Genomic DNA, 27905 nt, shown 5'->3' on the forward strand with positions numbered 1-27905 from the left:
TGGCCACAGCAGAGAGCTGGCCTGGAAGAGGGGCAACCGGGACAGAATCCGGCGCCCCGACCGGGACTAGAACCCGGTGTGCCGGCGCCGCTAGGCGGAGGATTAGCCTAGTGAGCCGCGGTGCCGGCCCAGTGTTTAAATTTTTAAGCTCCAGTGCCACCAAGATTGGAGTCTTAGCCTATCTTGACATATATATGAATTGACTTTCTCAATGAAATTGTAATTTTCTACCTTTCTTCTTTCTTTCATAATGAGAAACGTACTAATGAAAACATGCTATTAGTCAGGAATACAATATATTTTTAGATCTCAAGGTGTGCTATCATTCATTTGCATATATAGTATTTTAATCGGACATGACCCCTTAAAGTTTATTCTAAAATGTGGCCCTTTAAAGTTCCCCAGAAGTGCTATCTGGGGTGCCACATATGCTATCGGAATTTGGGGTGCCATATATCACCATATGCTTACTAATAAATCCCCAATATTAGTAAGCCCAAGAGGGTTCTTGCCTAATATTTAGAGAAGAATTCTAAATACCGGCACAGATAAACGAGGCAGCATGGTACATTTTAAGCATTTATTTAGGTGAGAGGTAGCTAGGAAAGTGAGGGTTTAGTTCAGGTAGGGGAGAGGCAAAAGTCTGGAAACTAGGGTAGCGTCCATACCAAGCAGGGAGCAGGCCAAAAGCCACGTGCAGCAAGCACCTCGAGCTGCTATCCACCGCTTATCACTGGCAGCAATGCAGAGGCCGAGCGAGACTTATTTAAGAGAGAGAGATAAATATGGGTTCATACTGAGCACCAGGAACCAGCCACGTGGATGAGTGGCTAGGAAGCCTAGAGCACATGGCCCAAAGGCCACATGCCCTGGAGGCACAGGGGTACAGCAAGCCCCCTCCTGGCAAGAGGCCAGGGAAGAAGAGAGGGACCCAGACACATCATGTCCTAGGCTTTTAACTCACTTCCAAAGGGGAGTGGTTAATTAATCTGGTTGGCTGGTTGGCACCCAGGTGTGGCCAGGTAGGGGGATGAGGTCACACAGGGGCATGGCGAAGGTATCAGGTAGGGGCATGAGGTCACACGGGGGCATGGCGAAGTCATGATCTTCCAGCTCACAAATCTAATCAATTTTATCCTGTATGCCTGCCTACTTCAGTATGATTAGTGGAAGAACTTTTACATGATCATACTTGTGCTTATATTCCTGCAACTATGTAATAAAAATGGTGTATTTCAGAATCTAGTCTAAAATTCTCATTCATTCTCATATTTTACTTGTGGGAAAACTAAGATAAATGTATAAGACATCTAGTTAGAGGTCTAGTTTTCCTTGTAATATTTCCTTATATCAATATTTAAAATGAATGAACGAAGTATGCTGTCAAAGTATTCATTTGAATATTTGTATTGGTTAAAACAAATTCTAATCAATCTTACCACTTGATAATTGTGCAGAGAGAATGTCTGGTTAACTGGCCAGATATCTATGTGCGAATTAGATACTATATGGGGAAAGGATAATTGTTATGTGTCTGTATTTTATTTTATTTTCTAACTGAGAAAAAAATCTTCCTTGGGAAGTAAACCAATATTGCCAATTTGTAAGTCAGGGAGAGAGTATATTACTCTTCAAGATGAGGAGGGAAAAACTTCTAGACATTTTCTGAGAAAATGACTTAGCTAAGTCACCCATTAGATGAGAAGGGCGGAGCAGAAAGAAAAAGAAACAGAGGAGGTGAGGAGTGAGAGAGAAAGGAGAGAAGGGTGGGATGAAGAAGAGATGAGCACAGAGAAGAGAGGGTAAGAGAGAGACCACCACTGAGCTTAAAATGCAGACATTAAATGGGTCTCCGGTTGAGACGTAAAATAGAGAAAACATTTTGTAATTGGTCTGAATTGCTTTCCTTCTAACTTTCATGGGCTTGGAAAATCTCTAACTTTGTTTTAAAAGAAGTGTTAATCTACTAGCTCCTAGTGACATTGATTAATTGCTTTTCAGAACATTGGTAAAAGTGTCAATTCCATTGCTCTCATTCATGCCAGGCCCAATATTTTCTACAGATACTTTTATATACCATTTGAAACTTAGAGAAAAACCAAGTGAAATGAAAGAAGAGGATATTTTCCCAAATGTCATTTAAATAATTACAAAAGAATGAAATATAGGAATATCCCAGTGTTGTGTTACAGAGATAGACATGATAAATCTAGTCAATGCCAAACCTTATGTTTTCTCAGCCTAATTATCACATCCTTAGGCTTCTTTTTCTGACTTACTTGATATATGTGTGTTCAAATTTTTATAGTCACTAATATTTCATGTAATTATCTCATACAGAATTTATTACAGTTCCTATTTTATTAAATTGAATAAATAATGCTGTGTATTTGACTACTAAAATAGAGAAAATACAGGGGCGAGGATTATATTCAATATTGCATAGCCAATATATATTACATGTTTGGCATCAAATATAGTATTTAAGATAAATTCCCTTAAAGCAAGACATAACACAATCAGTTGGTCTCTAAATGTACTAGCTAATGAAGCTGATTGCTGTTACTGTGTTAATTCCTTACCTTGCCACACACAGATTTAGGAAAAAATTTTTTCCAATTCACCAATATATATTCCTCATCTTCTCACCTTAAGTTGTTTCCCAATGCTACTGCTCTGTTTCTATTATTTATTCCAAGTGTATACAAAAAGTTCCCTTCAATTGCTTTTTGTTTGAATTGATTTTCTTTCAATTTGCTTTTCTCAGTGATTCAGAAATGTCAGTTCTATACCAAACTTTAAATTCAGATCATAAATTTTAGAAGTTTTAAGGACTTCTACTGTATGTACACATACAGAAATACTTATTTTTTAAAAATCTGTATTTATTATTTGTCTCACATAGAAGAGTACTAAAAAACAAATTCTACATCTGTTGAGATAAATAGATATTTACAGGGTGAAATGAAACAGCTTTTTAATATTACTTATAGTTATGACTCTCACTGTAGGGTAATTTTCTCAACCAAGGGAGAATGTTAAACATTACTTGTCTGTTCTCCATTCCTGATGCTTCCCCCAGACCCCCGGCACTCCATGGTCGGTCATACTAGACCTGGTATGTGGGAGCACCACATATATGGAGCTTCCCAAAGGTAAGGACAAGTATCATTGCCAAGTATCCCATCCTCATTTCCCTTCCAATTATATTTAAGAGATTTATGGACTTGTGTCAGGAACGAGGGTCAGAGAGCAAATATTAGAACATAGGATGTACCCTACATCTCTACAGCTCAGGAAATCATAAGGATCTGGGGAACCCTGTGCCTGGAAATTGTAGATGAAAAAATTATAGATATTTTTATTATTCTGTTGCAGTATCACTAGCAGGCAGAATAGAATGTAAATGCTTCAAGAAGGACTAGGATTTATGTATTAAAGAAAAATGAGTTGGAAATTTGAGGGTTCTGCTGAGGGATTTTTTTATGAGTCAGCCAGAGGTTCCTGTTTTAAATGGAAGAAAGTCAATTTAGGAGGAAGATAGTTGCCCTGAAAAAAAAAATTAAGGTTAAAAGACTTCACTATTGTGAGCAAGGAGTGAAGTTTGTGTCAATGAAATACTTTCTGCATCCAAAGGAACTGAATTCCAAGGTGAAATTTGAGGGAAGAGGAAATACTCATAATATCATGCTAGTGTCTCATCAAGCATTTAACATGGTTTCAAAAGACTGCCGCAGCAGGGTATAGGTGGGGGGTCCCTGTCAGCTGTATCAGTACTTTGACATGTTTTACTCAAGGTGAGCCTCTTAACTTCCAAAGACTCTAAGCCCTGCAATTAAATAATTTCTAATATTCTTTGAGTCTCTAATTCTTAGACCAACTCCCATATTGGTAACTCAAGAAACAGCATTGAGTTGCTTTCACCATCACTCTTCAGTGACCCTGTTATAGCTATTTTATATCTTTTTGAACCTAGGATAAATGTCATGTCAACAAATCACACAGGGACTGACAACCATCAGAAAGGTTGCAAAGGGCAATGTGTCAATATTTCTAATTCTTGCCTCACTTGAAAGGTCAGTGCAATTCTTTGTACTGCCATATCACTCATATTTGAAAGAGGAAACATTCCTGGTAAATATTTAACCAAGTCTAAGTGTTGTTGTTTGTCACCATCCACTTCAGAGTTCCAGTTTCAAGAACATGGATTGAGCTTGGGTTCAGCTTTGGCAGAACTAGAAAAAGACTCATGTCAGAGGGAAGGAATGAAAATTCACCTTCTTCTCCCTCTCTCCTTTCCTGTTTCATCAATCTTTCACCACAAAGTTTTATGAATATGCGTGTGCAATAATGAAGGGGAATACAGACAAAGGAATCTGCTTCTATCCTGACGGCAAACTCTGCCCCTAGATCACTGTGACTTCTCTGCTGGCTCAGGATTTTAGTTACTGTCCTACCAACTGTCTTTGCACAGAAAATGGCCTGAACCAGTTGTGCTATATTAGTTGTGCCCTAAATGATTGCTAATATTGTAGATCCTTTAGGGCAGTTTTACTTTCTTCATCGAAAAAAGATTTATTTATTTTAAAGGCAGAGCAACAGAGAGAAAGGAAACACACACCACACACACACACACACACACACACAGATCTTCTAATTGATGCTTCACTCCCCAAATGACCAAAACAACCAGGGCTGGGCCAGGCTCAAGCTAGGAGCCATAACCTCCATCCTGGTCTCCCACGTAAACGGCAGGGATTCAAGTATTTGGGCCTCCCTTCCTTACTTTATTTATCCAGTCATCTATATGTATCTCAAAACGTCAATCCTAGACTCTCCATGACAGTCTCTGGGTGGCCAGCTGGAAACTGTATTTTCTTTTCATTTTTAAGATTTATTTATTTGAAAGTCAGAGTTATAGTGAAGAGGGAGAGACAGTGAGAGAGAAGAAACTGTACTTTCTTCCCAAATGTGGCCTCATTAACAAAAGAAAACAGGAATCTCAGCCATGACTTCCTTGAATCTAGGGAAATGAATACTGGAATTCTCCCAACTCTCTGTGTCATCTGCCCTTTCTATAATATTCATTCCCCACAGTCTTGTGGGTCTGACTACGGTGGTACATCTTGCAGCTCAGAAAACATTCAGTATTCACCTAGGAAATGGGATATTTGTATAGATATGACCACATTTCATAAGCAATCACAGATAGAGTGGTCCCCATGTTACAAGACATGAGAAGAAGAAGTAATAGCATCCTGCTCACCAACTTCTGATGTTCAGAGAAAACATTTTATTTTTCCTTGGAGCTTATTGAAAAAAAAAAAACTTTTTGTTTGTTTTGCTTGACAGATAGAGCTAGACAGTGAGAGAGGGAGACAGAGAAAAAGGTCTTCCTTCCGTTGGTTCACCCCCCAAAAGGCTTCTACAGCCGGAACTACGTCAATCTGAAGCCAGGAGCCAGATGCCTCCTCCTGGTCTCCCATGCAGATGTAGGGCCCACGCACTTGGGCCATCCTCCACTGCCTTCCCGGGTCACAACAGAGAGCTGGACTGGAAGAGGAGCAACCGGGACTAGAACCCTGAACCCATATGGGATGCCAGCACCACAGGTGGAGGATTAACCAAGTGAGCCACGGCGCCGGCCCCAGAACTTTTGTTTTAAATACTAACTAGGCAGTTCTTGACATTTGATTAAAAAATATGACAATCTATCACCAGGAATCAGGTTCCCATTGAACCTGCCCATTAGAAATTTATCTTCAGTTTCCAACAGCAGGGTCTTTCTCTCAATGAGTACAGTGATTCCTGTAATAGTTGGCAATCCAAGGGCAATAGAAAGGAGTCTCAGGCAATACTTTTACATCATTGTATAATGTTGCCAATATAAATAAAACTTTAACAAGTGTATAAGTCAGTATTCATTACGTTGTGACAGAATCCACATATATTGGTTTAAATAGAAAGAAAAATCGCACCAAAAACAGATTTATTAGCTCCTATTGCAGGGAAACCCAATTCAGTTGGCTTCAGGCATAACTAGATCCAGAGCCCCTAACAAAAACATCAGAATATTTCTGTTTACTTTTCTTACCTCTCTATTTGACGTTATCATTAGGCAGGCACTTATAGTTCAAAAATCAAATTCAGTGGCAGCAGAATCCCAAGGAGGGGTCTCACCAGTCTGTTTAGGTCATATACAAATCTTACAAACAACATTTGTATAAAGAAAGAAATGCAGTTCTCTGAAGAGCTAGGTCCAGAGTATTTGCCTACCCCTCAAGACAGCAATATGATAAATCCCATAAAATCTCTGGAGCTACCAATGGAAACAGGTAACTCTCCCAAGGGAAACTGGGATATTATTTCAGAAAGGGAAAGAAAGCCTTCTCAGTAGGCAAAATAGGTGTCTTTTGCAGAAATATCTACAGAACCCAATACAAGCCATCCCCAATTTTAAAAAAGTATCTCATCCATGAAAAACAGAAACCCTGGAATTCCTGTTTTAGGCAGCAAAGAATAAGTCAACAGTATTGGAGGAATAAAATCAGCTATGAGTTTTAAACTTTGATTTCACAGTTTCACTTCTTATCCCTTTTTGTCCTTTAATTAAAGTGGGCTTTGGAAACCAGTCATAGAAACCCATTTCCCTCTGGTAACTAATTAGGCTAACTTCCACTGAACTCCCAGCCATCATGTTTGTGCAAAGAGCTTCTGAAGAGTTATCATTTCACCTGTGCCCAGGATGAGGTATCCATGGAAACCTTGAACTTGTAATGACTGGTGCTTGGCAGGCTCAGGTATCCAGAGGGCAATTTATTGCTAGGCTGCCTAGAGACCAGAACTTGGGCCTGCCATCCTGATTGAGTTGATTTTGAAAATGGTAACTCCCCTGCCTTTGGCTAAGCCCAGTATCATTCTAACAAGCTCAATCAGAAAGGTAAATATACAATCTCCTGTGAGTTTCATGTGAGATCACTGAGGGTGAGGAGCAGAAATCTTCTATAAGGGTAAGTCAAGGACATGGAGGAATCACTGCAATTTTATTTTCACTCTAATGAGGTTAGATCCATATACTTTACTATTTGCGATATTACGTATATTTTATTATGTTCTACATTTACATATATGTATCTATACAAAAGCAAACATGTGAAAGTAAACATTCATAGGTATATACACATACATGAAAGAATAGTCTTCCCCTTAGGCTAAAGCTGGAGATCACTGATGTTGACACGTTTTGTTCTTTCACGCTCCCTGCTCTCCGCAGACCTTGTGTTTTGCTTTTGTCCTCTCAGTGTGTGAGGGCTGACCTTAGCAGAAAGTCAGCTGTCTTAAATATGGCAGGTCATCTATCAATTCCTCCCCAGGCTGTCGGAATTCCTTTTAATCTCACTTGTAATTTTCCAGGGGAGGTTTGCAAAAGCCACAGAATTTTAATGTTGAAAATATCATCGGAAACAATAAATATTTCCTTTTTCTTGAGGACAGTCTATATGTTAACTGGTCTCAGTGAAGATGAAAGACATTTTCCAAGTTAAAGTTTATTGTTCTTAAATTGTTGATAAGTTGAGTTATTTGCATTACTGAAATGATTCTCTCTCCACAAAGTTTTAGCTTAGGCACTGGCACATACTTATTGTTGGATGTCTGTTTATTGGAAGATTTTTTTCCAACACACCAAAATATTAACTGCATTTATAATTGCAAAATACTCACCCTGCTAATTTATAAATGTGTTCATTATGTATTCCAAGTATCAGATATAGAAACTAATGGCAAAATTAATAGATATTCCAATCCCCCATTGAGAAGAAAATACAGGCTTAGGGAAGCTTAACTGATGAAGACTAGACTGAATGCCCCCAAATATTAAGGCAATAATGACTTTTTAAGATAGCAAAATAAATGGGACTCCCAAATTTCTCCAATCAGCTAACCAGTAAGGACAATAAAAAGCTAAGTCTACAACACAAATTAATTGGTAAGTAAGCTTTTGTTTTAACCATTTATGCTAATACTTCATAGCTTTCTCAGAGATAGCAAATTCTTAGTGACATAGGGTAGTAGGAAATCTTTCCCGTGATCCTTTAAACAAGTCTGAAGTTAAAGGATGATGTTACTGATGCTGTGACTTTATTTGTGACTCCAATTCATTCAACAAATATTTAAGAATTGATATGATTAAATTCTGAAGATAAGAAATGAAAACTACCTTCTACCTTCCAGAAACATCATTCATAGGGAAGAGAAAGCACACATAACCCAATGTATCCACAAGGAAGTATGGGTAATAGGTAAAGATATGGCTTCACTTCAAAGACAGTGGAAGTTAAACCTTTTGGAGATGGGGTGTATTCTTAGCATATGTGTCTAGGAAGAGTTCATGATACGTCTTTCAATGTGCAAGCACTTTGATGTGGCCAGGGCATAGAGTACAAAGGGTGTTGGTAGTGGTAGTAGATAGCATCTGATGAAGTTTGGTTTCACTCTTGGAAACAGAACAAAAAAAAAAAAAATTAAGAAGAGGGTAGAAGAGAAGATGTAGGCAGGCATGGGAGGATGCAAAGAGTAAGAAGTCTGAGTAATCATTGAAAGCTGGGGATAGAAGTAACTAGGTTCATCTTGTCCTCTCCCTTGATTTTATAGATAAGAAAATTGATATCCAAATCAGTGTGATCACAGTGTTGCTTTCAGATCACAAACACTACTCACCACTTTTACAAAAAAACCCACATGGAACAGACATTTCTAGATCCATTATTTTCTTCTTCCCTGCAGCATTATTTATCAGACTCAATTGTTTTCAACTTCCTCAGACAATTGAGTGTTACTCACCTTAGATACACAGAGCACAGTACATAACAGAAATTATCTTGTTTATGTTCATCTGAACTACTGTAGTTTAGTAAATATTTATTGGACATCCCTACTATTTATAAGTATACTATGTTGGTTTGATTTCAAGTCAACGAAAACATTGCCAAAGTCCATAAGAGTCTAAAGCTAAGGAAAACATATTTGGAGTAAGTCATTAAAATATGCTGTTTTCCAGAAAGCAGATAGTGTTAATAATAAAATTTCAAAGGCAGTATTTCTGTTTCCAGTATCCTTAATGTTTTCATTTGCTGAGGAAACTAAACGGCAGTGGTCCAGCTATCCACTCTTGTCCAACAGAGGTAGCAACAAGCACAGTTAAAGGGATCCCTAATATCTGATGTGGTCAAGTAGTCATGCATCCTCTGATTTAAAAATACTGATTATATTTCAACAAATGTTTTATTGTTGTAGCTGCTTTTATGTTTTTTATTTACCTTTTTAAAAATTTCACATTACTCTGTAAGAAGAAACAAAACTGGAGCCATATACTCATTTTTCTTTTTACTGAGCCATTTATTCCTCAATTTAATATTGTGCAATGTGAACACATCTGAAAATAATACAGAACAATCTTCTAAATACAATTTAGTGGTAAAAAATGAGTGCAAGACATGATTTATTTTTTATTTTTTATATTAGAATAGTTTTATAGCCATCATGTAGGGGAAAACATGGAGGGTATTCTGGATGTGATTATAAAGGCCAGAGTAAGGCCACTAAATAGAACATTGAGGAAGAAAATACTTTTCAAATAAAATTAATTTCCATTGGTAACAGCTGCACATAGTAGCTTAGATTTCTTTTCTATGTGAATAAATCAGTAATTGTGAAGTGTCCGTAAAAAAGGTCTGCAGACCACAATGCTTTAGAAACAGAGATGTCTAACATACTCCACAACATTGATGTTTCTATCAACTATGACTCCATGATTACTTAGGCTGAGTCTCTAACCAGAATGGTTAATATTTAAGCAAATCATTGTTGGTCAAGAGACCTGGAAATACTGTTATGTTAAGTGTTACTTCGAAACACCAAGATCTGCTCTTAAAAGCAAATTCAGGTTGCTTTGATAGTCACATTCTGATACAGGAATAAAGTAATAGTTGGAATTTTCAAGGAATAAAAGTTCTACTAACTGGGAGGAAGGAAGGACTGTATAAACAATTAGTAATTAGTTTTCAGAAATTTACATGACTAAGGTGTTCATGGCAACTTGATTTTTCTGCATGAGTGACACTAAAAAAGACAAGTGCTAAAAATCAAATGCTGAGGGATTTAAAAAGGAGAGGGTGAGTGTTCAGTACAACAGTTAAGATGACACTTGGGATGCCCACATGCTCTATCAGACATGCCTGAATTCAGTCCTGGCTCCACATCCAATTCCAGCTTCCTACCAATAAACACCTTAAGAGACTGCATATTGGCTCAAGTACTTTGATCCCTGCAACCTACATGGGAGATCTGGACTGACTTTCCAGTTTTCAACATAAGCCTGACATAGACCCAGCTACTGCAGTAATTTGGAGAGTGTACCAGCAGATGGGAGATCTCTTTGCCTTTCTCTCTCTCTCTCTCTCTCTCTCTCTCTCTCATATAGAAAGTAAATAAACTGTTTTAAAAACAGGGAGAAATCATCCCTAGTCTTAATGATCAATAAACTCTTCACAAAGTAGAGTCTTGGAATTAGGAAGAGACTTCAAAAAGTTCATGTAGAACTTAGCCTCACTAGGCTAATCCTCCGCCTTATGGCGCCAGCACACCAGGTTCTAGTCCTGGTCGGGGTGCCGGATTCTGTCCCGATTGCCCCTCTTCCAGGCCAGCTCTCTGCTGTGGCCAGGGAGTTCAGTGGAGGATGGCCACGGCGGCCATTGGAGGGTGAACCAACGGCAAAGGAAGACCTTTCTCTCTCTCTCTCTCTCTCTCTCTCTCTCTCACTGTCCACTCTGCCTGTCAAAATAAAGAAAGAAAGAAAGAAAGAAAGAAAGAAAGAAAGAAAGAAAGAAAGAAAGAAAGAAAGAAAGAAAGAAAGAAAGAAAGAAAGAATATGCAGGAGAAAGCTCAAGGAAAACAACAGATGAACTAGAACAGTATCCATGGCTTTCAAAAGAGTCAGGAAAAATGTTGTTACAGCTTGCATCAATTAAACATAACTATCATTGCTTTTGCAAAAAAACATGTGATTTTAGTACCATGCTTTTCTGTCTAGCTCAATAAAAGTATACTTAGAGAAGAATTTGACAATTCTAAGGACAATTATGATAATGATGTCAACAGTAATGGAATATCTAATAACAGAGTGTCTTACTCCATCCTCTGATGTAAGGCAAGAGTCAGGGACAGGTGTTTGACCCAGCAGTTAAGATGCCACTTGGGAAGCCTGCATCCCATATTACAGTTCCTGAGATTGAGACTCACCTGTGCTCCCAATACCAGTTTCTTCTTAAAGCATACCCTTGGGGGGCTGATGCTGTGGCATAGTAGGTTAATCTTCTGCCCACAGAGCCTGCATCCCACATGGGTGCCATTTCTAGGCTGGGCTGCTCCTCTTCTAATCCAGCTCCCTGCTATGGTTTGGGAAAGCAGAGGAGGATGGCCCAAGTGCTTAGGCCCCTGCACTCACGAGGGACACCAGAAAGAAGCTCCTGCTTTCGGATCGGCCCAGCTTCAAATGTTGTGGCCCTTTGGGGAGTGAACTAGCTGATGGAAGACTTTCCTCTATGTCTCTCCCTCTCACTATCTGCAACTCTGCCTCTCAAATAAATAATAAATAAAAATCTTTAAAAAAAAAAAAAAAGCACACCCAGGGAGGTAGCACGTGGTGGTTAAAGTACTTGGGTCCCTGACACTCATGTTGGAGACCTGATCCTTTGATCTGGTCCTGCCCTAGCCACTGTAGGCATTTGGAGAGTGAACCAGTGGATAATAATGATTCTCTCTCTCTCTCTCTCTCTCTCTCTCTCTCCTGTCTCTCTCTCTCCTCCATCCTTCACTTCCTCTCAAATATAAATAAATAACAAATTTTAAAAAGAATCAAGATGCACAGAAGAGAAAACAGTCACATGTGCTAAATGAGTAAAAAAAAGAAAGAATGACATTTAATATGTAATAAGCAAAAGGTTTCTGTTCTTTGTATCAGTTATGTCTTAATCTCATTTTAAGATGACGACATTGCATATTAGAGAAGCTGAATAACTCAGTTAAAGCCACTCACATATTAAGTGGCAGAGAGAGGATTAGAACTCAGGTTATATGATTTCAGTAACGTTCCTCTTTAATAGTATATTCTTCTCCTTTGTATTTCAGTGAGACCTGCTGTTTTGACTAACGCAGACTGTGTTTTCAGCTGCTTCTGCAGAGGCTGGAGCACAGATAATGTCAGAGAGCTGACAAGTCATTGCAGTGATAGTGTTGTTTGCCAGGTGCTCTGACATGACCAGAATCTGGAAGTGAAAACAGGTGTCACTGACTTGGAGATGCAGTCGCGGGTTGCTGCTTCTTAACAGACTTGTCAAGATTACCTTCCTTATGCTGGCAGGCTGTGTGCCCAGCCATTGAGGCAGGTCATTTTGTTCACCTGGGGAATGACTGGGCAACCGAGCCTGGGAAGCAACAAATAGAGGAGTTCAAAGGCCACAGAGGGGTTTCCTGTAACAGTCAAAAGCTGTCATCTGTGCATTCATTTGAATCTACATATATTATCTTCCCCAAATCCAAAGGGACGGGGACTTGCAGATACACATTCTGACAGACATTCGAAGAATGGAGATTTTAAAAATCTGAATTTGATTTTAACAAAATGGAAGATCCATTCCAGGTATGTAGGGTCCTTGGCTATTTTCTGACAGGGAAAAATGGCAACAATCTCTGCATCTCCATCTCATTGCAAATCTGCTTGTCCCACAAAGTCTCTTCTCTGAACTTTTTTCTCCGTTTTCCTCTTCACCAAAATGCACTTATCCCAAGCGCCATCTCCTTTGCTCCATCGACTTTGTGTTCTAAGTGCAGAGGCAGATGCATTGGTAAAAAGGGCAGCTGTGGGGAGCAACTCGGACTAGACTGTTACTGGAATTAAGACTTATTCTATGCATCTGCTCTCCCACAATATGGCGCTGGGAGAGGAGTAAACAGCTTCTACCCAGCTGCCTCTCACCAACTTGACAAGCTGCAGAAGCTGCTCCTGATTGGAGGAGAGCGGCGTGCTCGGCGTGTGGGCAGCTGAGTTGGGATTGGCGGAGGAGGACTATATAGGAGGAGAGAGACGGCATGGGTGTGTGGGTTGGTTGGAGAGTGCGTTGGAGAGTTCGCGGGGAAGTTCGTTACTTCGTTCTTTCTCATTTCTCTCTACTCATTCTTGCTTTGGGAGTTTGCTGTTTACTTATTCTTACTTTACTATAGAAAGGACTTGTAAAAAAAGGGAACAACAAGCGCCCAGTCCGGTGCGGCTCCTCCGCGTGCGGAGGAGCAGCAGGCAGCCTGGACTTTAGTGCCAACTCCAATCCTGAAGAACTATAGTATCTCGGAATACGTAGGTATCTCCAAACTGTTTCAGTTTATTTAGTTTCTATAAGACAAAATTTGGAATACATGATGCCTGGGAACAATTTCAGCCCTGAAATTGGAATTTTCATCTTCTGAACATAGGAAATTTTAACAGAAATGAAATGATCCTTTTGCAGAGGAATGTGCACTAAATATAAGAAAGATGCTGTGGAAGAGACCAAGGTAACAAACTGGTGATTTCAAGATGACCCTCAAGTTACTGAGATCCTGAATTCTTTTGCTTTCAGAATTGCATTCGTTAGGGTGCTCCAGAGAAACAGAACTAATGGGAGTTAACATACAGATGTATTATTGAGGACTTGGATTAAATGATTATGAAGGCTGAAAATTCCACAGTCCACCATCTGTACACTGGAGACCAAGGAAAGATGGTGGTGTAAATCTAATATGATTCCACAAGCTTGTGCATTGAGAGAACTTATGATATAAGTCACTTTGGAGTCCAAAGATTGAGAAACAGGAGTGGTAATGTTGAAGGAGAAGACCTATGTCCTGGCTCAGAGAGCAAATTAACCCCTCCTCTGCTTTGTGTTCTATTCAAGTCCTAGAGAGACTGGATGATGCCCACTCGTATTGGTTGGAGCAACTTTCCTTAACCAGCTGATTCAAAGCCTCAAAGACACATCCAGAAATAGGTGTGTTGTGAACACCTACTGTTGCCCTGTGCATGTCCACTACCCTGCTTCACCAAGCCTCATTGGCCCTGAGGAAGCTGAAGCATCTGTTGGGCTGCTGAAGGGCATAGGCAATGTTTCCCAGCTATCTGGACATGCCTTAGCCCAGTACAATTGACAAATAAAATTAAGTACATAAGCCTATTACAAAAACTTTAATGGTGTCTCTCAAGTGGTATCTTTTGTTCTTTTAAGACCGCAGCTCTTTCATTAATAAGTACTGCTAAGCATTATATTAAGTTCATTCTGTATCCTGAAAAGCTCAGTGATCAGGTTTGAAAGGTAAATCTACCTATCCAAAGTAAGAGGTGAATCTGACTTTATAGTAAAGCTACAGGAAAAACATCACTATTTTCAAGCTCTTATTATGTGCTACTCACTGTAGTACTGATGAAGCACAGAAATAAGTTGGACCTCAAAATGTTGCCATCATATTATAGAAACTTCCCACTGCCTAGAGTGTGAAAGATGGATAAGAGGGAAAATATTTAAGGTTGAGAATACATTTTAAGGGATAAACAATGAGAGCAAAGGTCATACAAAATGAAATAATGTCAGTATGTAGTAGGGAAATAGTAATGAAATGATTTGGTGAATAATTTGAGGCATGTGAGAAATAGAGGAATCTAGAATTTTAGAGAGTCTCACTGAGATTACTGGGAATAGTGGTGCTACTAGCCAAAGTAGAGTATTTTGGGAGGAAAATAATTAATTTAACTTGACTATACTGATTTTTAAGTGGTTGTGGGTCATTCCAAAGGAATTCCCTAGCAGGAAGTTGTGCATGTGATCCTGGACTTGCACTCACAGGTGAAGTAAGAGTAGATAAGAGGAAATGTGAAGTGGGGGAAAAAAAAAAAAGAAAAGATAATCCATAGTCATATAGTTTTGAGAGGAGTAAGTGGAGAGTGGAATATCAGGATAGTCAGACTGACTATTCAGAAAATTGTTAGAAATTTTTAAAAAAGAGATTACCAATTCAAAGAACAAGAGTTTTAAGAAAGGAATAGCAAATTTGTCAAATATTGCAAATGGTGCAAGATCATCTGAAGCATCTGTTTGGTTTGGCAATTGGAATGGCGTCCATACCTTTGCAAATCATGTTAGGAGAATGATGGGAGAGAGAAAATATATTGTGAACACTGATGCACAAATCAGATATGCTTGAGAGAAACCAGTATGAGCAAATTCAATGCATGTTTTTTGAAGTTGTGCATTCTTCTCCCAATCACTTTCTTGTCCCAGCCCTGTTCTTTCTTTATTAAAACCTATCCAAATATTTTCCTTAATTATTTACATATAAGGTGAATGGAAGGACAGGTATAAGAAAGTAACTGGAACCAGATTTGTAATACAGGTGAGACTGACATATAGTTTCTGAGATAAAGGAGGCTATTTAGAGAGGAAGCCTGAAAAGAGGGGCAAGGGAAGGTTAACTAATGGTGCAGGATATCTAAGGTGATTCTAAGGGAGCTGAAGTCCAAATGGAGGTATTAGACTTGGCAGAAATCTGTAATCTCTTCATCAGATTCTGAAAGAGTAAGATGACTAATGATACAGATGAGTTTCTAGGTACTAGTCCAAGATGTTAAGGTCATTCTCTGTGAATGCTTTAATTTCCTCCCTGAGATGAAAGAAGAGGACAAGAGCATCTGCTGAAAATGAGGATAGGGTCAGAGACCTGAGACAGAAATGAAGGTTTTGAAGAATTAAATGAGGAATAGTAAAGGGCACTGGCTAATAATAAGTGAAATGATTGACAAGAACATTGATGGCTCTACTAAAGTTGAAAAGTAAATTGATCATGGTGCCAATAATCACAGGCATATATATTTATCAAAAGATGTGTAAGGTCAGAAAATAAATAACATTGGTTTATTTTTGCCTTCTGAAGATACTAGAACTGGAAATGACATTGAACTTACTTTGTTCAAGTTTATCCTTCTTTTATGGCATGCCTTTTTCTAAATATGATCCAAAAGGATCCCTAGGTTGCTTGTGAGCTCTGCAGGAACCCTGGTATTTTTTGTGATGTCTTAGGCTTTCTTTTGGACCTCATCAGAGTCATCTTTCTCTGTAGTCCCTAGACTCCATTCAAGAAAACATTATGTCCCCGCTGGCTTGCTTGATTTACTTCCTTCTTTCCTCTCCCCACTTTCCCTTTCCTTCCTTCCTTCTTTCCTTCCTTCTTCCCTCCCTTTATTCCTCTCTCTCTTTCTATTTGTCTAGAGATTCTATAGGACATCTGTTCTATACTGAAAGCATATGTAATCAGGCTTGGTGACATTTGAAATGAACTGCATGAACATTCTAAGAACTAAAAATTTTAAGCTATACAAATGAGATTGCAGTTTCTGAATACTCCAGTTAATAATGGAAAATGTATGCTGCAGTAATTGGTTGGCTCCTCCTTGGTCATCTTTCCATTAATTTATTCACTTATCCATTCAATGAGAGAATAGGAAAGATGTATACACGGTTTATGTCCAAAGCCTTGAAGTGTGGCAGGGGAAGCTTGCCCTCATGGTCAGGAGATCATGTTATCATTTATAACTTAATTAAAATTGTTATATGTGTGTGTGTATATATATATATATATATATACACACATAATGAATATAATACTCCTGTAAGTTCCCTCTTTCTATTTTTACCTAATTCAAATTTCTTAATATGATAAATTAGTCATTAAAATATTTTGGTGCATAAGGAGGACATTTTTTGCCTTGTTGGAGATAGTAAGTTATTCATAACAACTAATTTCCTGCCAGTATAGGAAAATCCTTGATTTAATATACATCAAATATACACATTTATTTATTAGTGCAAATATCTGAAGATATCCTAAGGCATCCACATACATATATGTATACTTACCCATGCATATTCCTGCACATATATTATACATGCTGCCTAAATCTATTGATTTACAATTTCAACAAGATGTTTTAAAGTCCTTAGAAAAAATTTCAAAGAAGCCAGATATTGCTGTTAGCAAAATATTTAGCATTAACCTTCTCTTTTTTCCTTTATAGCAACTACAGGCTGCCATGGCAACCTTTCCCCCCAGCACACCACAGCTTCTCGGATAAAAAGCACAAGGCCTTGGAGACTTCAAATGTCTCTTGTACAAAGCAGTCTAAACCCTTTACCCTAGAGCCATTACCATCCTGTGCTTTAGAATGACTGGCTACACCATTTAATTTATTATGTCCTGCTTTTCTCTCCATTCAATCAATATCACTCCAGAACACCAGGAAAGAGAAAACCTATTATGTTTACTTGCACAGAGTAGATTCTCAAGAAATAGGTTTTCTGTATTTTTTAAATTATTCAATAGACTTCCAAGTAATTTTTATATGTATCTCAATAAATTAGGCATTTAAACTCACAAATTTCTTCTAATAATGGTCTTATTCACTCCTTCCTTTGTACTCTGGTCTAATCCACATTAACTACTGATAAGTCCACAAAAGTACCATTATTGTTTCTGCATTAGGGCTTTCTTAGTCCCTAGACTTGGGAATCTCTTATTCCCCAAACACTCCTCACCCACCCACCAACTTGAATATTTAATACTATCATTCAGATCTCAGATTAAGCTTCTTTCCTTCAAGATGCTCAAAACCCACTAAAATGGTGGTAAAGGTCACCATAGTACCCTGTGCTGGCCACTGTCACTCATTTGCCATTTTCTTTTAACTTTTTTCTATTACCTCAATTGACAACTAGTTCCTCTATTTATTGTAACCCCAACTTGTACTCCCATGGCCTGAGTTCCAGTGGTGTCACTCTATAAAGATAAAATGTTTGATAAGGGCCAGTCACCATGCTGGGGACCAGGTACAACAGTGAACCAGAAAAAAAAAAAAAAGTTATGCAGTAACTTAAGCTTACTCTGTACTGGAGGAGACATAAATTAAACATAGAAACAACATAGTAACATGACTTCAGAAAACTATCAATGCTTAAAAATAAATAAGGTCAAGCAATGGAACAGCATTATTGGAGATGGGCAAGAAATCTTTGGGGCAGATGACTCAGCAAGGTATCTCAATGAAGGCACTATTTAAGCTAGGACATGAAAACATCCAGGAGGAGAACTGGGAGGAACACTTTCTAGATAGAGGAAACCATGCATGTGCAAGTACTTGAAGGCAGGAGGATGGCACGTGTTAGGACATACTGAATGAAGGGAGACTGGCACGTTTGGGTGTACAGAGTGCATCATGTAGGGCTTGTAGGCCACGGTGAGAAGTAGAAAAAGCTTTAAGTGGCACCAAAAAGTATTCTGGAGGAGTTAAAATTTCCTTTGACTATCTTTTCAGATATGGGTTGGCAGGGGACAGGGTAGAAACATTTATTGAGCCTATACAATATGCTAGGAACTGTGTTTACTATGTTTCATATACATGCACATTGAATTCTGTTATTAAGTACAAGAAGTAGAAATTCATAGATGAGTAAATTGAATTCAGCACTGGAAGTAAAAGTAACTCACCAGGAGTTCATGTCAAGGAAGTATAAAGCCAGGTTTTGGAGCCTGGTAATCTGACTCCAGAATCCATATGCTTAGCCACTGTGAAAATATTTTCTCAAGTATCTTGCAAAAGCCCACACTAGAGAAAAACTAAATTTGGAAATAATATCTTGGTCTGTGGAATTGCACTTTGATGAGCTCATTATAATGGACTCTGTGGTCGCCAGTGACAGCTTATGGAATGTCATTATCACAATCATCAAGACTAAATATTTAATGAACATCTGCTACCTGCAACATTTGCAGCTAAGTACAATGAGGATTACAAGAAGGACAAAATGTGGTTTCTGTTCAGCTCTCCCACAGTTTGGCTGGTGAGACAAAGCAAGTATAGGTGGCTCCCTATATCTACAGATTCTCAATTTACTGCCTTTTTTTCCTCTCCATTATTTCCTAAGCAAGGCAGTATAACAGGTGCTAAATGGCATTTACCTTATACTAGGTATCATAAGTAATCCATAGGTGACTTCAGGTATATGGGAGGATCTATGCAGTTTATATCCAATAGCACACCACTTTCTACACACACATGTGGACACACACATATGTATAAGGGACATTAGCACCCTTAGATTTTGGTGTCTGCCCTGGGGTACTGAAAACCCCTCTGGACACTGAGGAATGACTATAAATGGAAACTCCCCTATGGATGATAAATTGTACAACCAAGCATATGTGACCAAACTTACCATAGATAATGTTGGCCTGTGAAGACTTGAATAGGTGTGCAAGGAGCAGGGAGAGAAAAACAAAGTGTGGAGTGGAGAGGAAAGCAGTAGTATTTAAAGGCACAAGCAAGGAACGTTTGAGTGAAGGAGCAGTAAATACAGAACCATGCTGCCTTTTACTTTCTATCCTCACCTTTCCCCAATTCCCTCCTTTACCAATCTAAGAACCCAGATTGGAATCTGGGAATCTAGAAACCAAGACAAGGAAGGTTGTTTGTATTCCCTACCACAGAGAAGGGAAGGAGACCAAAAAAGTTAGAGGGACCTGCTACGAAAGGACTGATACCTCTTCTCCAGTTGAGCTTCTGTTTCAGGAGCAGACTTGTTTGCCCAACCAGAAAGCGAGCTGGAGAAAAACACCCAGGCTGAGGAAACATGTTGGGCAGGCCACCCTGGACATGCACTCTGAACTGTCAAGAGTGTTTCCCATGTGTCTTGACTGCAATTGAGAACAGCACATCTTGCCAGTGCTTGACTTCATTAGCTTTACCCTGTAAGGAGTTTGAGATGGCATCTAAACACTGACCTTTAAATGGAAGATGACTTCTTGAGAACAAAAACCACTCTAGATGAAATAAATAAATAAAATCAACAAAAGCATTTTCACTAATCAAAGAAACTGAAAAGGCAACTTGAATTGTTAAAATATCAAAACAATTATATGTATAAAAATGAAAATGGAACATTCTAATTTTAAACTGCTTTCCCTTCGAATTAACGAATAAGATGCATAAGTCTCAAATTTCCCAGGAAATTAGCATTTCTGCTAACTTAATGATGTAGGCAATATAATGAAAATTAATAGGTCTGTAGGTAGGAGGTGAGCAAAACACAGACAAGGAGATATTAGAAATCATAAAGCAAATCCCAAAGAGTTTGTTCAGCACACTAAACATTTTAAGAGTGCCTGGTAGGTGTAACCAGACATATAACTTGCTTGTGAAATTCTGCTGGAAGAGCAAGACCCATCTTTCTTGCAATCCTCCTCACTCAAGGTTAGCAATTAGAGCAGAGTAGTATCAGAATTTCCTTTTCTGCTATTAAGAATTATATAGCTTAAAAGGCATGTTGTAAGTTCACTAATTATTTAATTTACTTAAACTGAGCTCAGGTAAAAGATAAAAGTATGCAAAAGCCCAAGAAGCTCCTGGGGTCAGCTGATTGTTGGGACTGGAACTCTTAATTGGCCTTGGTGGAGCTGTTTCCCACTAGCAGCTGGTCCTGGTCTGGAAGAGGCTTTGCTTGCCCTCATGCCCCAGTAGTCTCATCAACCCCCTGTGCAGCTGTGACTATTCTAATGTCTCCTCTGGCAGATGGGAAATGGGAATTCAGGGAGCACCTAGCATATTACATGCTCATCTTCCTCGGTGAAAAAGGTCATATATATTAAAAAGATGGCCCCCTTGGGTTATTGAAATTTTCCATTACTTGTATGGAATATTTTTATTCCTTTTCCTTTTCTGTCATTGCTTTCTAAGACCTCCAGGTGGCTCATTAAATCACAAACTTCCCTTCTTTGTAATTGAGGAGAACTGTGGTATAATGCTCTATAAACCAATTGCTCCCCATCCCCAAAATAATCTTCTAATAATATTTATTCTCTCATTTTTGTGTCTCTGTATTTATATAAATTTTTATTTTTACATGAATAGAAATAATCATTGCCATTTATTTACTACTTAAGAATAATTTTAAATTCTAAAGCCTCACACCATTATGATCAACTAAATAAATACAAGAAAAGGTAGTTGGAATGATTCCATAAGAAATAGTGATAAGGACTGGAAACAATACTTGATGGAAAAGAGAAGAACTTGATGGCTGTTTTTCTTAATTAGATGTCTGGCCTTGAACCATTTCCTGACCATTGCTTAGCCTTTCTGGGTCTAAAGCTATACATTTGGAAAATAGGAAATTTTAATTCTCTTCTTACATACTTCCTTCTTTGTAGCTATTTTGATATGTGGATGAACATTGGTGACTTAAATGTATTTCATTTTACTTGTGATTTGAATAGGCAAAATATAATTTATCAGAAGAGTACATTAATTACCCTCTTTTTGGATCTCAATAAGGAAGATGTTCTGCAAATCTGAATTTGGTTACAAATTTTACCTTTTCTTACAGGGTAGGTACAGACATTGAATAAGGTTTAAATAATACACTACAAATATGTGTGATCATCAGTCACATTCAAAATCAAAATCATTGAATATTGAAAAATACCTGGTAATAGCTAACAGATGTGATTGATTAAATGGGTCTGTTGAATTCACATACACACATATGCAATATATGCATGGAGAAGCCAATGGAGTTGTTAATTCCTATTCCAACAATGTACCTAAAACTTTATTTTTAAAGATTTATTTATTTGTTTGATGGTCAGAATTACAGAGACACAGAGAAAGAGAGACATATTCCATCTTCTGGTTCACTCCACAAATGGCCACAATGACTGGGGCTGGGCCAGCCTGAAGCTAGGAGCCAGGAGCTTCACCTGGGTCTCCCACATGGATGCAGGGACCCAAGGACTTTGGCCATTTTCTGCTGCTTTCCCAGACCATTAGCAGGGAACTGGATTGGAACTGGAGCAACTGACAATTGAATGGGTGCCCAAATGGATGCTGGCACTGCAGGCATAGCTTAACCTGCTGTGCCACAGTGCTGGCCCCGGACCTAAAACTTAAGGTTCATTCTTTATTAAGGTTTGATAGATGCTGCCTTGCTCATCTTGATGTTTCCTGGTTATAGTAGAGGTATGTTGAAAGGTCATGCTAAATGAGAACCAGCTGCAGGATCTCTTCACAGCAGGGGGCAATATCCCTGCTGACTTAGGCATTTGCAGTCACTATTTCACTCTTAAGTCCTTGAATGTTTTGTCATTTAACATGAAATCAGTTTTTAAAAACGTTCCGTGCTTACTTGAAGAGAATGCAATTTTTACTTGTTGGGTACTGTATCTCACATATAATTGATAAGTGAGATCAATTATGTTTATTATTTTGTTCAAATCTTCTAAATCCTTATTGATTTTTGTCTATGTATTACTTAACAGCTGAGAGAGATGTTAAATGTTTACTACATTTTTGGATAGTTAGCTATGCCAATTCTTTCCTCATATAAACCGAGATACAGTTCTGAATAAATGCAAATTCATAAGTATAACATCTTCTTGGTAGACTGATATTTTTATAATTATAAAACATATTTCTCTTTACCTCTGTAGTGCTCTTTTTACTTATGGTCTACTTTTAATGATATCTACATCACTACACCAGCTTTCTTTTTGAATATATATACATTCAAATTTTATTATTGTATATCCTCACATATAAAGCAATATTTGAAAGACTTAGAAATTTTGGTCTGGGAATCTTTTTACATTGGGGAAATTGTACTATATTCATGTATACTTATGAGGAGTTCTATTATTTGCTTGCAATGGTTTGTTTCCTCTGCACTCTTGCCATGCTTCAATGTCTAAAGCCTGTCTGATTGATGAAGGCTTCTCCATGTTTATTTTGACCATTGAGATGTTGGTAAATTGTCTCTGCCATTTGTGCACATGCCTTCTCTCTTGGTAACATCATACCTTAGTTCAGATTGCTCTTTCCATCTGAGTCTCAGAATAAGGGAAGAGGAGGAGCAAACTAGATTCTAACAAAGAACATAGAGCCAAGGTGCCAGTCTATTCACAGCTGCAAAGGAGCAGTGAGAAAAAATAAACATTTTTGCAAGTAACAGTCATTTTAATTATTTTGGTATACATTTATCCAAATAAAAACCAATCTTGGGGCCAGCACTGTGGCATTGCAGGTTAAGCTGCCACTGCAGTGCCAGCATCCCAATTGAGTGCTGGTTCAAGGTCCGGCTGCTCCACTTCTGATCCAGCTTTATGCTAAGGCCTGGAGAGCAGCAGAAGATGGCCCAAGTCCTTGGGCCCCTGCATCCACATGAGAGACCTGGAAGAAGCTCCTGACTCCTGGTTTTGGATTGGCACAGCTCCAGCCATTGTGGCCAATTGGGGAGTGAACCATCAGATGGAAGACCTCTCTCTCTCCCTGCCTCTCCTTCTCTCTGTGTAACTCTGACTTTCAAATAAATAAATAAATCTTAAAAAAAAATCTTAATAGAAATTCACCAAAAAGGTAATGTTGCCATGGAAAAATGTAGAATATATGTCATTGACTTCTCAGTTGGGAAAATTCTGAGGGGGGACTATAAAATAAATGGAAACTCAAATTAGGTAGGGTCAAAATATGTGGTAAAATTATTGCTTGTGATAACTTAAAAATCAAGTAAATCAGTTAATAAACTTGTAATGTTGCTCAATTGCTGCTAAGATAGAATGTTAATATCTGTAGTAGATTGCTTTTAACTTCATTTCTTTTTTTTAAAACAAAGATTGACAATACCGATAGACACAAGCATTTCTTTCTTTTCTTCTTTTCTAATTTTAACTCCCACTTATAGGAGTGTCCAGCTTAGTTGCTAGTTGCATTTCTTAAGTTACTATAAGTTAGAAATGAGCTCAAAAAAGATTGGTGTGTGTGCCCTCAAGAATAAAAGAGAAAAAAGAGAATCCAGACATTCTGTTTCTTACAGGGTTAAAACATGAGAGTTATTCATTTCTATTTAATATCCCTTGGTGAGATCAATCTATCACAGACTATAGTGAAGGACCTGCCTTTGGAATCGGATAGACCTGATCGATTTCCCACCCCTGTTCAGCTACTTACTAGCCAGATGGTGTGGTATATCACTAAGAAAGCTGGTTTCTGCCATGATTATGAACAACACACAATTCCAGCTGATTATAAAAACATTATTTCTTAGTTGTTTGTCCCACTCATCCAATGTGGGTAGCTGCGAGATACTGTAGTTCTAGTCCTAGTCACTCAGGGTTTCCGACGGATAATCTGGGTGGGCTTTATGAGAACACTACATTTTGAACAAAACTGCTTAACACCAGCTACAATGACATATGGTCCAATATTCAAATATTTGTGCATAATTTGCCGGCGCCATGGCTCACTAGGCTAATCCTCTGCCTTGCGGCGCCGGCACCCCAGGTTCTATTCCTGGTCGGGGCGCCGGATTCTGTCCCGGTTGCCCCTCTTCCAGGCCAGCTCTCTGCTGTGGCCCGGGAATGCAGTGGAGGATGGCCCAAGTGCTTGGGCCCTGAACCCCATGAGAGACCAGGATAAGTACCTGGCTCCTGCCATCAGATCAGCGCGGTGCGCCGGCCACAGCGCGCTGGCCGCGGCGGCCATTGGAGGGTGAACCAACGGCAAAAAGAAGACCTTTCTCTCCCTCTCTCTCTCTCAATGTCCACTCTGCCTGTCAAAAAATAAAAAAATAAAATAAAATAAAATAAAAAAACAAATATTTGTGCATAATTTGTATTTTTGACTTAGTTAATACTTACTAAACCCTGGGTAATTCTATTACTCATTCTTTTAATTGCTCTAATCCTTTTAATGGTGACTTAGGCACCAACAACTGATACAGACACTGAAGAGATGGTAAAGGAGGCACAGATAGCATGTGGCATGGGTACCTGTGTCACAAAGACTTGTGAAGCTGTAAGGCCACTGTTCAATGCTCACCTAGAAAAATGCTGATGTATCAATGACAATGGCATTTTGTATTTTGTCACCTTTCATCAGATTTCATGTAACTATCATAGAGTTTTTGAAGTATGTGTTATTATGTTAGTATCTTGTGAAGTAGGTGTTATTATCTTATGAAATGGCACAGATAAAGAAATTGAGGCCAAAAGGTTGAGGAATTTACTCAGCTTTGCAAAGATAGAAGATAGCTTAGCTAGGATTCAAAATTAAGTAGTTTTAATCTAAAACCATGAGTTTGACCACTATGCTATGTTGCTTCTCTGGAAGTCTGGAAGGCTGTTCTCTATAAAATGAATTTTCATTACTTCTACTTTCAGAAATTCTAATTTCTGATTTCTCCTTCAATTCAGAAATTCTGGAAATATTTCTTAAAATATATTCTCACATTTTACTGTTTTCTCATATAACTGAAGCTCTCAGCTCTAATAGAGGGTCTATTTTTTGATGCAAAGATCTTTTCCTTCTCTTTTTAATATCATTTATTTTCCTCTTAGGTCTCTACAGAAGAAGGCTTGAATCTGGCCCGAGAATATAACTGTGCTTTTTTTGAGACCTCTGCAGCCCTCAGATTCTGTATTGATGATGCCTTTCATGGCTTAGTGAGGGAAATCCGCAAAAAGGAATCCACACCATCCTTGATGGAGAAGAAACTGAAGAGAAAGGACAGCCTCTGGAAGAAGCTAAAAGGCTCATTAAAGAAGAAAAAAGAAAACATGACATGAGATCCCTGTTTTTAAATCTCTCTCTGAATTTCATCAGTCAGAAAATTCCAGGTGTAGCATTTTGTTTCAATATTCTCTGTCTCTGTCTCTCTTTAAATGTCTGCCTGTAGGTAAAAGCAAGATCTGCATAACTGTACCTCTTGAGATAGTTTTGTTTTGCCTTTAACAGTTGGATGGATTTTGTCAATCAGCCGGATATGCTGTTTAGTTTTTACAATATATTGCTAAATAAAATTGACATTCCAATTGCCTCATTTCCTTTTAAAGAGTCTAGCTTCATTTGGTATGCTGTCTGGTTATAAAGGAAATATGCAAAATTGCAGCCAGAATGATAAAAGGCTCAAGGGATCTGCCTTTGCCTGATAACAGGCTGGTTGTTTGTATTTCAGGAATCTCAGTAAATAATGAAGGAGTTCAGGAAATAATTCAGAACAGGAACTTGCAGCCTAAGTGTGGAAGTTGTATTGCTTCTTAAATGTTCCAGAGATGAACTTTACAGAAATTGTTAACAATAGGAACTGGTTGCGGGTCTCTGCAGAGTTGAAATTAAATATTCCCATATTTACAGTGTTCTAGTCCCTGTTAAGGGTTGGCAAAATTATCACAGTGAAGTCACTCTGCTATGGCAGAAAGATATCATCTCTGCAGGGGTAAGAGGGCCGCTCCTATGAATCTGACAATTTATATAGTCATGAAGGGACACTTTTCTCTTTCCCACTGAGGCTTCCCTCGTAGATGTCTGCATCTGCTAGAACCACCCACAGGGCCAGAGGCTCAAAGACTCCAGACACCCTGTGCTCCCCTTGGATTTCCAGAACCTCTTGACACTTCTTACATGAAACGCCACCCATTAGAAGGTTTCCTCCTGTTTGTTATATACTGGGTCATCATGAAAAGTGAAATTGTCCATTCACTCATCTTCACGATTGTGTAAAATGGTTTATTTAAATTCAAGCTCAGAAAGAACATTATCACAGACAGTTCTGAATCTTAAATAGACAAGTGGTGAGAGAAAAACCAAATGCCAAGCATGAGATGGAATCCATCAAGCCAATCTTCATGGGTTGGGCAGCTTTTATCATTAACTAGGGAGTGGGAGGGCTGCGGGATCTTCTTCATTCGATATTCTGTCACTTTTTCTTTTACACAGGATGACTTTGGCACTCGATAAGCTTTGCAAATGCAGAAATGGATGACTTAAACTTAAACCCTGACTTCCAGTTGCTTAACCATTTCCATGGAGATACATTCCACTGGAAGAATAGTGGAATTATGAATTCTTAGATGACATATAAACAGTTTACATAGTAATATGTAACTAAAATGGAATTTAGAGATTTTTAACTGTTTTAGTCATTCCCTTAAAATATTTTTTCAGGATATTGTAGCTGCTTTTACTGCTTGGGATCAGAGCCCTGTCTCAAACAGACACATCTGTGTTCTTTCTTCTAGGACCTGAGAGCTACAATCTTATCCTACATATATGTTTTGTTTGTAACTGCTTCCACACTGCACCTGATCATAATTCTCAGACCATGTATTCCATGTAGTGGGACACAAACTAGCCAGTTTTCCCCATTATATGTTGCCTCTAGAATAAAATCCACTATCCCTTTCATTCTAAAACATTCATACTTAGAAAAGAAAAGAAAAAAAAAAAAGAACAAACATGGTGGTGATATAAAGTTAGCAAGACTCTTAAAGTCAGATCTTGGGTTACTTCCTACTTTCTTTGCATTGTCTCATGAAATGGACACATTCACCTCCAGCAAATGCTTTGTTGCCTGGAATCTCGGGCCCTGGAACCTTCTCACACCTGAAAAGGTCTTATAAATTATGCCCGTCATCAAATTATGTCTCTTGTGTTTCTAAGAAATTGTAATCCAGTAAGCATAGTCATTATCACTTACTTTTCCATGATGAGCATGCATTTTTTGAAAATCTGAAGATTGCTCTATCCATAAATAGTAGTGTTTGGTACATTTTCTAACACAATGAAGTCTTTGAGAATTTTATTTATGTTTTAATATTTTTGTTAATATAAATAGAACAGATTTCATGTTCATAGACTGAAGTCTATGAACATAAGGATCCTTATTTTCTTCCTCCCTTCCTCCCTTCCACTATCCTCCTTCCTTTCCTTTTTTTTTTTTGTCATTTAA

The 27905-nt window shown here is 38.3% G+C and overlaps 1 protein-coding gene across 4 annotated transcripts in view; it reads left to right on the forward strand.

The window, feature by feature from the left end:
• The window catches only part of RIT2 (Ras like without CAAX 2), a 349849-nt gene extending 323852 nt beyond the window's left edge, over positions 1–25997 (forward strand). For 3 of the 4 annotated variants that reach the window (XM_051851090.2, XM_070049812.1, XM_070049813.1), the window contains one exon: positions 25516–25987. In XM_051851090.2, coding sequence (XP_051707050.1) covers positions 25516–25743 — 228 coding nt within the window. In that variant the 3' untranslated portion in view covers positions 25744–25987. 4 annotated transcript variants of the gene reach the window in all.
• Positions 25998–27905: the final 1908 nt, after the last annotated feature.

This window comes from Oryctolagus cuniculus, chromosome 10 (genome assembly GCF_964237555.1).
Source record: "Oryctolagus cuniculus chromosome 10, mOryCun1.1, whole genome shotgun sequence".
In the NCBI taxonomy this organism is placed as follows: Eukaryota; Metazoa; Chordata; class Mammalia; order Lagomorpha; family Leporidae; genus Oryctolagus; species Oryctolagus cuniculus.